Raw genomic sequence first — 12,055 nt, 5'->3', positions numbered from 1 at the left:
TCTAACCCCACTGTCTCCTGAAGGCCCGCCCTCTCGTTTGTATGCTCATACTCAGTGGCCCCAAGTGCATTGTCCCAGGCCCTGTGCCAGACCCTACACACACAATTATTATGCCCTGGACTCTGGGGCCTGCCATTTCAGTTGGAAGAGAGGACATCACTCCTTGGTACCTTGAAGGATAAGATCCTTCTGTAAGATCCCCTGTCTGTGTCCTCAAGTCTTCTGTAGAAAACGGGAAGCCAGACATGGTGACAAATACCTGCTATGGCAGGTTTCTCTGTGTGTGTGTGTGTGTGTCACAGAGATCGGTCTACCTCTGCCTCCTGAGCACTGAGTTTAAAGGCGCGCCAGCCACCTCACCCAGCTGGGATCATTTTTTTTCCCCAAAAAACCACAAGTGTACAGTGTGTACAGAACAACACGGACTCTTCTGCTACTGTAGGTACTGCCATGTGAAATGCTGCCACAGTATATCTACCACAGTGTAAATGCCACGAAAAGAGAGCCAGGCCCTGTGGTGCACACCTGTAATCCCAGCACCCAGGGGGCAGAGGCAGGCAGAGTTCTGGGAGTTTGAGGCCAGCCTGGCCTACAAAGCCAGTCCAGGACAGCTAGGGCTACACAGGGAAATCCTGTCTTGAAAAACAAAAACAAACAAACAAAAAAGTAATGAAAATCATGTAAAATTATATTACTGTGTTTTGTTTTGTTTTTGGCCTGGGACTCGATACGCAGACCAGGCTGACCTTTAACTCCCAGAGGTCTACTTACCTCTGCGTCTGGAGCATAGAGATTAAAGGTGCTACCATGCCTGGCTAATTAAATTTGTTTTGAGGCAAGGTCTCACGTAGCCCAGGCTGGTTTTGAACTCCCGATCCTCCTGCCTCTGGAGATGACAGCTGCATGCTCATGCCCTAATCTAAATCTAAATCTAGTTTTGGTCATGGCTCAGCCTGAAGAGAAGGCTAACTGTGCTTTAAGCAGTATCATAATATATTAGGAAGCAGTAAGAGCTGAGCAGAAGGGACGCAGGGCGATAGTGATAAATGCTTGCTGTACAGCCGTGGAAGACATGAATTCCTATCCCTAGCAACCCACGTGAAAAACCACATGCCTGCAACCCTAGCACTGGGGAGGCACAGACAGGAGGATCCCCGGAACTCACTGCCTGGCCAGCTTATCCCATCAGTGAGCCCCAGATTCCGTGTCAGAGTCTGTCTCAAAGAATAAGGTGGGGAGCAATTAAGCCCCCTCCACCCCCCAGCATCCATCCCTGACCTGCACACACATGCACACACAGGGGCATAGAACACAGAAGGAATTTAGGGTTGGAGCAATTGCTGACGTGGCTGTTAGGCACAGTGACAGCCCGGGAGTGAGGTAGAATTTGAGACAGGTGGGCTGGGGCTGACCTCACCTGACAGGAGAGGAAATCTTAGGAAGATCGTTTTCAGGTGTGTGTGTGGGCGGGGAACAGCCTGTGCAGAGGTCCTGGGGAGGGGATGTGCCTGGCCTGTGTTTGGGGTCTTCTGGCTTTTTGTTCCTTGGCTCTCCACTCAGCTCCCAATGTTGTCTGGTCATGGTAACTGGTCCTGTCATCTCAGTAATTTGACAGTTTCATTTGGCTATCCCTGTGGGGAGGACCCTTGTGGGTTAGGGATGGTAGATAGAATCTGGGCCCGGTCCTGGGAGCCCTGCACATTTTCTTCCTCGGCCATCCTAGGAGGACAAGAATCTGGTTCATGGGAATGTATGTGGCCGGAACATCCTGCTGGCCCGGCTGGGGCTGGAGGAGGGCACCAGCCCCTTCATCAAGCTAAGTGATCCTGGTGTGGGCCAAGCCGCCCTCTCCAGGGAGGGTGAGTTCTGGAGTGGGGCTTGGCACAGGGATGGCCTCCCCTTGCCCTTTCCACGCTTGCTGATCTGGGACCTGTGCTCCCCAGAGCGGGTGGAGCGTATTCCCTGGACAGCTCCTGAGTGCCTGTCTGGAGGATCCAGTAGCTTGGGTACTGCCACAGACATGTGGGGCTTCGGCGCCACCCTCCTTGAGATCTGCTTTGATGGAGAGGCACCCCTGCAGGGCCGTAGCCCCTCTGAGGTATGTCCTGAGGATTTCTGTGGGTTCTGGAGGGTCCCCCAGTCCATCTAAGTGGCCGAAGAGGGTTCCTAAAGAAGGGTTCATCCAGAATCTCACAAGCTGCTCGTTAGCTAGGCCAAGAAGAGCAGCACTGATCCCAGACACTGCTTTTGCAGAGGCCCTAGGGCAAAAGAGCAGCTGAGCTGAGGGAGGAAGCCAGGGTGCTGGGAGTGGCTTGGCAGTGACCTGCTCCAGCTCTGCAGGCCAGCTGGACTTGGTTCCAGTTCCTGGCCCTATAGTCTTTCCCTCTCTGTAAAATGGGCATAAAGAGATCAGGTACTGGTCTGAGCCAACCCTGCTGCTTAGCTGCGCCTCTTGGGGGAGAGGTGGGGCAGAATGGGGTGCTCACTCTCAGGGGTCATCATCCCCACAGAAAGAACGATTCTACACAAAGCAGCACCAGCTGCCTGAGCCCTCGTGCCCAGAGCTGGCCACGCTCACCCGCCAGTGCCTCACCTATGAACCAGGACAGCGGCCATCATTCCGCACCATCTTGAGGGACCTCACTAGACTGCAGCCACAGAGTGAGCCAGAGCCCTGGGGGCCGGGGAGGGTGCAGCTGGGGTCCCTGCCAATTCAGGCATCGTGCGTCTCAGGTCTCTGCACTGGGCCATGGGACATGCAGTTTCTGGTTCATCTATGCTAGGGAGCAGGCATGTGACACTGTCTGGGGAAGGCCCATAGTCTAACTACAGGCTTTGCCTGTTCCAGATCTTGTGGGTGTTTCGGCCATGAACTCAGACTCACCAGCATCAGACCCCACTGTTTTCCACAAGCGGTACTTGAAGAAGATCCGGGATCTGGGTGAGGTGAGGAGTAGCCGAAGCTTGGGGATGCACAGCTGGGGTGTAGGTTAGAGATGTAGAGGAGAGGGCTGAAGATGTGGAGGGAGAGGGAGACGGGTTTGGGGCTCAGAGATTTGGGACAGAGTCTGGAGGTCTGGGGTGCATCTGGAGACAGGACATGAAGGGCTGGGGAGTGCCTGGGGACCTGGGGGAAGGACCTGGGAGGAATTGGGGCTTAAGGAAATCTTGTTTAAGAATAGTTTTGAGGGCCAGGCACAACAGACACGCCTTTAATACTAACGTTCAGGAGGCAGAGGCAAGCAGAGCTCTGAGTGTGAGGCCACCTTGGGTTACAGATCAAGTTCCAAGCTACCCTGTGCCACAGTGTGGTTTCAAATAACAACAGTAATAACAATAGTAACGTTTCCGGAGATGGGGTGTGGAGACTTTTCGTCTCGGAAGGGCCTAGCAAGCTCTACTGCCTGGTTCTCACTCTCTTGCCCACTTCTGCAAGGGTCATTTTGGTAAGGTCAGCCTGTACTGCTACGACCCAACCAACGATGGAACTGGCGAGATGGTGGCCGTGAAAGCCCTTAAGGAGGGATGTGGTCCCCAGCTCCGCTCAGGCTGGCAGCGGGAGATCGAAATCCTACGAACGCTGTACCATGAACACATTGTCAAGTACAAAGGCTGCTGTGAGGACCAAGGTGCGAACAGTGGCCAGGCCACGGTGTGTAGGTGTGGCTGGTCCATCCTGGCCAATTGAAGGTCTCTGTAATTGGGTGGAGGTGGGACCTTATGGACCTAACCTGACCTGACCAATTAGAATTACTCAGCCTCAGGAGGGGTGTGGCTGGGAAGCCTTCTTAGTTGTGGCCAGGATGGATGAACAGCAGCTACCAGCACCCCCCTAACACAGGAACAGTGTTCCACATAGGTGGTTCCTGGCCGTGGACTTGGCCTAGCTGCAGGGGTCCTGATCTTGTCTTCTTACCTGGGAATGCGCTGTGCAAGTACTCAGGGCTCTGGGCTCCAGGGACTTCAACCCCTTCTTCAACGTCCTCTATGGTCTCTGCCGCACAGGAGAGAAGTCTGTACAGCTGGTCATGGAATACGTCCCTCTGGGCAGCCTACGAGATTACCTGCCCCGGCACAGCGTAGGGCTGGCTCAGCTCCTGCTGTTCGCCCAGCAGATCTGCGAGGTGGGATGGCCACGCCCTTCCTTCTAGAGCGGACCACCTGTTTTCTGTGGGTCCTAATGAGTTCTATCCCTCGTCATGTCCACACTCTTGTCCTTGGACTAGATTCCTGGACACAGTCCCATAGGTCTCACCCTTAATCCCTACAGTTTTCTTAAGACCATACCCACCCGCCTTTTCTTGGCCCCTCCCACTGAGCCTATCCGACTTCCATCCTCCGGGTTTTATTTAGTTGGGCCCCTTGCCTGGCCTACAGGTCCCGCCCCTAACCCTGTAGAGGTTCACATATTCCAAGACCCACCCATCTCTGCTTGGCCTTGCCCACAAAGCCCCGCCTCTCTGAGGTCGCCTTCCAGCCTAGCTTGCCTCTGAAAGCCCTTCTCCCAACCTTGTAAGGCAGTGGTCCTCCACCTTCCCAATGCTGTAACCCTTGAATACAGTTCCTCATGTTGTGGTGACCCCCAACTGTAAAATCATTTCTGTTTGTTGCTACTTCCTAACTTTAATTTTGCTGCCGTTATGTAAATATCTGGTGTACAGGATTATCTATTATGCGACCCCTAGGAAAGGGGGAAAGGGTCAGTTGAACTCCCCTAAGGGTCGGAGACCCACATGTTGAGTCACTGTTGTAGCGGTTTGCACAGTCCTTACCTTGACTCCACCCACAAAGGCCCGCCCCTCACAGCCCACCCTCCTGTCTAGCTTTGCTGGTCTGGCCCCAAGCCCTGCTTTGGCTCCTCCTTTCCCTTGGTCAGCCTGGGCTGAGCTGCCTCTCCCTGCTCCACCCCAGGGCATGGCTTACCTGCATGCGCAGCACTACATTCACCGAGACTTGGCCGCGCGCAACGTGCTGCTGGACAACGACAGGCTGGTCAAGATTGGGGACTTTGGCCTAGCCAAGGCTGTGCCGGAAGGCCACGAGTACTACCGCGTGCGCGAGGACGGGGACAGCCCGGTGTTCTGGTGACCAAGAGCGGGCACAGTCTGAGGGGTTGGGGTGGAGGAGGCGGGGATGCTGATGGAAGCTGGGCGGGGCCTAGGGATGGCAGGGGCAGTACTAAATCCCAGAAGGCCAGTTTGGCTCGGCTTAGTAGGTCTGTAACCCCTCAGGCTGTGCCCTGAAGGGTGAGGTCCAACTGGAACTCAGGGGTCCTTCGACTGCCTGTGAACTCCAAGTCCAGCCAGTCCTGAGCCTCCTCTGTCTCCAGGTATGCCCCGGAATGCCTGAAGGAGTGCAAATTTTACTATGCATCTGATGTCTGGTCCTTTGGGGTGACCCTGTATGAGCTGTTGACATACTGTGACTCTAGCCAGAGTCCCCCCACGGTGAGCGACAGACACCCCACTCTACCCTTGTGTTTACTAGAGACTTTTCTAGAAAGGCAAGCATTTAAAATTCAGCCCCCAACACTGACAGGCTCTTTTTGCAGGTGGTGGGGAGGGGAATGTTTCAAGACAGGGTGTCTCTGTGTAGCCCTGGCTGTCCTGGAACTCCCTCTGTACACCAGGCTACCCTCAAACTCAGAGACCTGCCTGCTTCTGCCTCCTGAGTGCCAAGGCTTGCGGCTGGCAGGCTCTTCACTCAAATGTTTAGCCCTGCCTCAGCTATAAAGGGGTTGCTTGGTGTGGGAGTTATTTTCTTTCCATGGAGTTTGTTTGGGTGGTTCTTTCCCACCTGTTTATTGTGTGTTGATTGTGTGTGTGTGCATGTGCCACATCACACATGTGGAGGTTGTATAAAATGGGGTTTAGGGCACCATATGTTTAAAGTGAGGATGTGCCCGCTCCGCGGTATGGTTGAGGAGAAGGTTCTTATTGTAGATATGAGGGAGAGTTACATCCAGAGGCATCTGGAAGAGTCCAGAGCAGGGAGAGAAAGTAGTAGACTGAACTTGGCCAGTAGACTGAACTGGGCCATGGGGTAGGGGAGACAAGAGAGCAAAGAGGAGAGAGGAGCCAAGACACTGCATGGCCAAAATGGCAGCATTGTGTTGGGATGAGAAGCTGGAGAGAGAGGGGCCTATGATCAGAAGTTTAGGGTAGCTGCTGTGTAGAGCTGAGAGGAGCCAAGATGCCAGCATGGTCTCAGTAACAGGTACTTGTGACCCTGAGAGAGTCTGGGGGCCAGAATGCACTTTAGTATGCTAATGGGCACCACAGATGACCATTTGTCCTGATGAGGTCAGAGGACAGCTCCCAGGAGTTGATTCTCTCCCACCGTGTGGTCCCCAGGATTGAACTCAGGCTAACAGGCTTATGAGCAAGCACCTTTATCAGGTTGGCTATCTCACCAGTCCTTGTTTTAGTGATTTTTTTAAAATCGATTTATTTTAAGTACGTTGATGTTTTGACTGCATGCACACCTGTGTGAGGGTGTCGGATTCCCCTGGAACAGGAGTTACAGACAGTTGTGAGCTTGGGGACTGAACCTGGGTCCTCTGGAAGAGCAGCCAGTGCTCTTAATCACTGAGCCATCTCTCCAGCCCTAATGAATTTTTTAAAGTCAATTTTATCTGCTTATTGGGGAGGAGCACACTGTATTAACATTCTGTGAAGGTCAGGGGACAGCTTGCAGGAGTGGATTCTTTACTTCCATCACGTAGGAGGGTGGAAACATCTTTACCCTCCAGAGTGCCTTTGTCAGTCCCTGGCTTTGTTTTAGATAGGAGCTCCTTTTGGAATTCAGGCTGTCCTAGAACTCACAGCCTTCCTGCCTCAGCCTCAGTGCTGGCACCGAAGGAGAATGTGTCACTTTTATTTTATGTGTGGGTGTTTTGCCTAGTTGTGTGTCTAGACACCATATATGTGCGGTGCCAGGGAGGCCAGAAGAGGGCATGAAATCATCTGGAACTTTGGTTCTAGCCAGTTGTGAGTTGTTATGTGGGTGCTGTGAATTGAACCCCAATTCTCTGCAAAAACAAATGCTCTTAACCACTGAGCCATCTCCCCTGCAGGGGAGTTTCTAACCGAAACACTCAAAATATACATGACAAAATCCTGTTGTTTATTATGCTGTTTGCAGACTCTCAAACAGCATTTGAGGTCTCATGTGAGTGAGACCTCAAATGTCATTAGGAGCCAGTGTCTCCACTCCATCCCAATTTCACTGTGGTGGCACGTCAAGCCACAGAGCCAAGGGAGCTTATCTTTCTACTCTAAATTCTTTTGACTTTTTCTGATGGGCCTTACTAGTTCACGTGTCCATCTCAGAATCTGAAAAGCTGCGATCCACAGTCATTGGTTGGCCATGAGCTAGGCGGAAAAGCCAGGAGGATATTAGATTAGCCCTAGAGACAGTGTCTCTCCTCAGTTACTCAGATCACGACAGGAGGATCCTTGAGCCTAAGAGGTGAAGACCAGCCTGTACAACATAGCATTGTCTCATGATTTAAAATGGATTTTAAAATAGATTTTAAAGGGGCTGATGCTATAGATGACTCAGTTGATGGAGCACTGGCCTGGCATGTTTGAAGCTCTGGATTCCAACCCCAGCATAAAATAGGCATCCCTGTTATCCCAGCACTGGAGGTGGAGGCAGAAGGATCAAGAATTAAAGGCCAGGAGCTGGAGAGATGGCTCAGAGGTTAAGAGCACTGACTGTTCTTCCAGAGGACCTGAGTTTAGTTCCCAGCAACGACATGGTAGCTCACAACCATCTATAATGAGATCTGGTGCCCTCTCTGGAGCGCAGGCGTACATGTGGAGAAAACATTAAGAAATATTTAACAACAACAACAACAACAACAAAAAAAGATTTAAAGGCCAGCCTTGGATACCTAAGACCCTGGTTCAAAAGAGTGTCTGGCTGGGGCTATGGCTCAGCAGCTAAGTACTTGCTTTGTAAGCATGAGGATAGAAGTTTGGATCCCAGAACTCACTTGAATGTCAGGTGTGCGTGGCAGCCTGCCTTTAAATCCAGCCTGGGGAGGCAGTGATGGGATCCCTAGAGCAAGCTCCCTAGTGGTATCAGGAAGCTCTGGCTTTGATCCAGACCCTGCCTCAGTGGATCAGGTGGGAGATAAAATCTACCATAATGATTCCTGATCTCAACCTCATGTCTCTATGTTACCGTATGTGCTAGGGCACATGACCCACACATTTGCCCACACATGCAGACACGTATGCATGTGAAAATGGGGATCTGGGCCATGGCTCTGTGAGCACCTGTAACCACAGCACTATGGGAGGCAGACACAGTGTAGAGCCTGTCCCAAAAGACTAAGAGAGGGATAGAGTGGGACATCTTTGTGGTACCGTGGCCTTCCCATGCCTGTGTGTACTCCGTGTGCTTGTGCTCACACACACACAGACACACAGGCACGGAGAAGCATGGGTCACCGGTTCACAGCTTGTATGAATAGTTGCTATCGATTGTGCCTTAGAAATTCATCGAGCTCATCGGCGTCACCCAAGGCCAGATGACCGTGCTAAGGCTCACAGAGCTGTTGGAACGAGGAGAGAGGCTGCCGCGGCCTGACAGATGTCCCTGTGAGGTGAGTTCACCTGCTTGTCCCCTTCCCCCCCCACACACACACAGGGTGAACGGCTGCACAGCCCCATTTCTCCCGCAGATCTATCTCCTCATGAAGAACTGCTGGGAGTCAGAAGCTCCCTTCCGGCCCACCTTCCAGAATCTGGTGCCCATCCTCAAGACAGCCCAGGAGAAGTATCAAGGCCAGGTGCCGTCAGTGTTCAGCGTCTGCTGACAGCCAGGATCGGCCTCTACATGCTCTGCTCCTCTTGTCTAGAAACCCCATCTGGGAACTAATTTCCCTTCCTTGACCTTGAGCCTGACTGTGACCTGAACAGATCTTGGATGTGCAAAGGGCCTAACTGGGATCCCTGAGTCTTTCCATTTTGGGTCCATACATCTTTTCACAGTTGAAGTCCAGTGACTTCAGGAGCTGGGGAGAAACTCTTTGCTTTGCAGGAGGCCCCAGAGCTTTGGGGTTCAGTTCAGCAAGGTAGCATGGCAAGGCATGCAGACAGAATGAGACTTCAGAGGAAGCCGTAACACTCTGTCACCCCCAAACTGCCAGCCAAGCTAAAGTGTGACTGGGAGAGCCTGTGCTAGCGTGGGGGAGACCACCAGCTAAAACAGTTCCCGGTATGCAGAAGGCACTCAATGACTGCGTGTCAGAGGCTGGGAGATGCTCAGTCATGAAGGGCTTACAGACGTGCTTGTCTTACAAGCATGAGGATGTCAGTTCAAGTCCCAGAACCCATGTTAGCTCTATGTGGTGAGACATATGGTGGGTCTCCGCACTGGGTGTGTGTGAGATGGAGACAGGCAGCTCTATGGGGCTCGCTGGCCAGCAGCCTAGTCTAGTCAGTGATACTCAGGCCAGTGAGAGTCCCTGCTGCAAAACAAAATGGTGGAACAGTGCCTCAGGAAGAATATCTGGAGTTGTCCTCTGACCTCTGCATAAACACCTGTGCACACGCATGTACACATACATTTGCATATACACACAGTAGGGCCAATTGTCACAGACGTAGGACTCTGCCAGTTTTACCCCTTCCTTTCTGTGTGACCTCAGGTAAATAAATGTCTTGACCTCTCTGGGCCTCACATCTCACCTATGGGAATGAATGGTCAAGCTTTCTATTTCATTGGACTGATAAAGAGAGCTAATGATGGCTTGCATTTAAATTGCTTAGGAGAGAGACACAGATAAGTGTTTAATAAAGTTTTTGTTTATTCTGGTATTTCCTTGTGTTTTAGTTGAAGAGGTGAGATTCAGATGAGTTCTACAATCACGTATTTGTGAAAGGCAGGGAAATAATCACCTCCCCAAGAAGGATTTCTAAAGGCTTCACGTAGGCTCGGCATGGTGGTTGGCACACTCTTAATCCTAACAGGCAGTAAGAGACTGGGGGCATGGCTCAGAGATAGAGCCCCTGCCTAGAATCCCCAGTGAGGGGCTGGGGGCGTGGACCAGTGGAAGAGCCCATACTTACAATCCCCAGTGAGGGGCTGGGGTGTGACTCAGAGATAGAGTTCCTGCCTAGAATCCCTCGGTGAGGAGCTGGGAGCGTGACTCAGAGATAGAGACCCTGCCCAGCATACACAAGGCCCTTGATTCCATCCTAACGACCACAAATGAAGTACCAGAAGTGTGTTGTTAAGCCACACAGAGGGTAACTTGGTTTGCAAAGCTGGAGAAGCATAGTCTTCATGATGCTGTCATGATGGCTGTGGGCCCACACTTACAAACCCAACTAGCAAGCTTGCTGCTTAATGGACTCTCCGGTTGTTGATACCATGGAGGAGTTGAAAACATGTCAGGGTCAGTACAGATTCTATCAATATAGAGCTTTGAACTCACTGCCCTCATACCTCAGTGTCCCATTCTGAAGACAAGATCATGTTACCAAGCCCATCACCTGTTTAAAAAATGTTTGAGAGCTGGACAGTGGTGGCACACACCATTAATCCCAGCACTGGAAAGACAGAGCCAGGTGGATCTCTACAAGTATGAGGCTAGCCTGGTCTACAGAGTGAGTTAGTGCTAGGACAGCCAGGGATTCACAGAGAAACCCTATCTTGGGGGAGAAAAGTTTTTGTTTTTGTTTTTTTGAGACAAGATCTTACTAGTCTTGGCTGGCCTGAAACACATCTAAAGAGGATCCTTTATTGAGCTGTGTGTTGTGGCGCACCTGTAATCCCAGCACTCGGAAGGCAGAGACAGGCAGATCTCTGTGAGTTCCAGGCCAGCCAGGACCACACAGAGCCTTTATAACGAAGAGAAATCACTGTTGCATGAATGCAAGGCAATTTCCTTAGAGACCTGTTTATCTCTGCTATATTTCATCATGGAGGACCCTGCTGCCTCCAGCCTGCGCCGTGCCACAGAGCCATTCTACTCGCCATCTAGGGTCTTTCCTTTTCTTCGTTCCACAGTTTCTTTTTTTTTTTTTTTTTTTTTTTTCATTGCAACGTATTTGTTGAAACCAGGGTATGGAGTAGATTTTGCCACAGGCCAGCCAGGTGTCAAGTTAAGACTGCGTCCTGCCCACCGACCCAGGACCGAACAGTCAGGTGTCTGGCTCCCTTACTTCTGGACAGGGCTCCTTCCACAGGGAGTACCCAAGACTTGGTTTTACTTTAAAAAACCAAGGTGTTAAAGGCTTGGTTTTTTGTGTATGAGTATTGAGTATTTTGTAACTGTACCACACATATACCTTGTGCATGAGGCCGGAAGAATTCATCGGACTCCCTGTAACTGGGGTTATAGATAGTTGTGAGCTGCCATCCTGGTGGGTGCTGGGATTCCAACCCCATCCTCAGGGAGTGGGGTGGGGGGTCAGTGCTGCCTTGTTGGAGGCAGGGGTCAGGGTTCCTTTTTGTTTTGTTTTGTTTTGTTTTGTTTTTAGAGACGAAGTTCCCCTATGTAGCCCTGACTATCTTGAAACTATTTATTATGTAGACCAGGTTGTCTGGAACTCAAGGAAAGCCACCTGCCTCTGCCTGTTGGAGGTGAGGGTGTGGAGACCTGTGGATTGTTTCTTGAATGGGCTGCTCCTGGCTTCTGAGGCAGGTCCAAATGAAGCTGGAGAAAAGATGATCAACACTGCAGCCTAAAGCCACCACAGCTAGGCAGAACCAGCAAGATGTCCAACAGATGGTTTGTACCGCGAACCTCAGATGCAGAAGTGAGGAGGCCGAGGAGGACTTGACAGTAACAAAGGGACAGGGCCTCAAAAGCCCCACAGGTGCGGCCCAGGACAGCAGAGACGGGGCTGCACAAGGGCAGGTGGCCAGGCCATAAGGAAGGTGTGGCAGAAGCTATGCGAAGGTCATGGAGTCAGTAGTTCCTGAGTCATGTAGGGTTTTTTTAGGCTTGCTCCAAGGCTGAGCAGAACCAACATCAGAGCTGTCCATGGCCAATGTGACTTGCACACATGGGCTCCAGCCCTGGTGACTGGAAGGT

General features: G+C 51.7%; 1 protein-coding gene across 9 annotated transcripts in view; it reads left to right on the top strand.

Annotated features, from left to right (window-relative positions):
* Nucleotides 1–9,830, top strand: part of Tyk2 (tyrosine kinase 2) — a 32,620-nt gene extending 22,790 nt beyond the window's left edge. For 5 of the 9 annotated variants that reach the window (XM_060370122.1, XM_021649186.2, XM_060370141.1 and 2 more), the window contains 10 exons: nt 1,724–1,859; nt 1,944–2,098; nt 2,511–2,661; nt 2,849–2,946; nt 3,437–3,629; nt 4,006–4,124; nt 4,912–5,084; nt 5,330–5,447; nt 8,504–8,614; nt 8,693–9,830. In XM_060370122.1, coding sequence (XP_060226105.1) covers nt 1,724–1,859; nt 1,944–2,098; nt 2,511–2,661; nt 2,849–2,946; nt 3,437–3,629; nt 4,006–4,124; nt 4,912–5,084; nt 5,330–5,447; nt 8,504–8,614; nt 8,693–8,827 — 1,389 coding nt within the window. In that variant the 3' untranslated portion in view covers nt 8,828–9,830. Of the gene's footprint in view, nt 1–1,723; nt 1,860–1,943; nt 2,099–2,510; nt 2,662–2,848; nt 2,947–3,436; nt 3,630–4,005; nt 4,125–4,911; nt 5,085–5,231; nt 5,448–8,503; nt 8,615–8,692 lie in introns of those variants that run through there. The other 4 variants (XR_009586905.1, XR_009586904.1, XR_009586899.1 and 1 more) reach the window with 4 other exon arrangements.
* Nucleotides 9,831–12,055: the final 2,225 nt, after the last annotated feature.

Source organism: Meriones unguiculatus, chromosome 1, assembly GCF_030254825.1.
Source record: "Meriones unguiculatus strain TT.TT164.6M chromosome 1, Bangor_MerUng_6.1, whole genome shotgun sequence".
Taxonomy (NCBI): domain Eukaryota; kingdom Metazoa; phylum Chordata; class Mammalia; order Rodentia; family Muridae; genus Meriones; species Meriones unguiculatus.
Note: the sequence above shows the minus strand (reverse complement) of the source record. Positions and strands in the feature narration are given on the sequence as shown.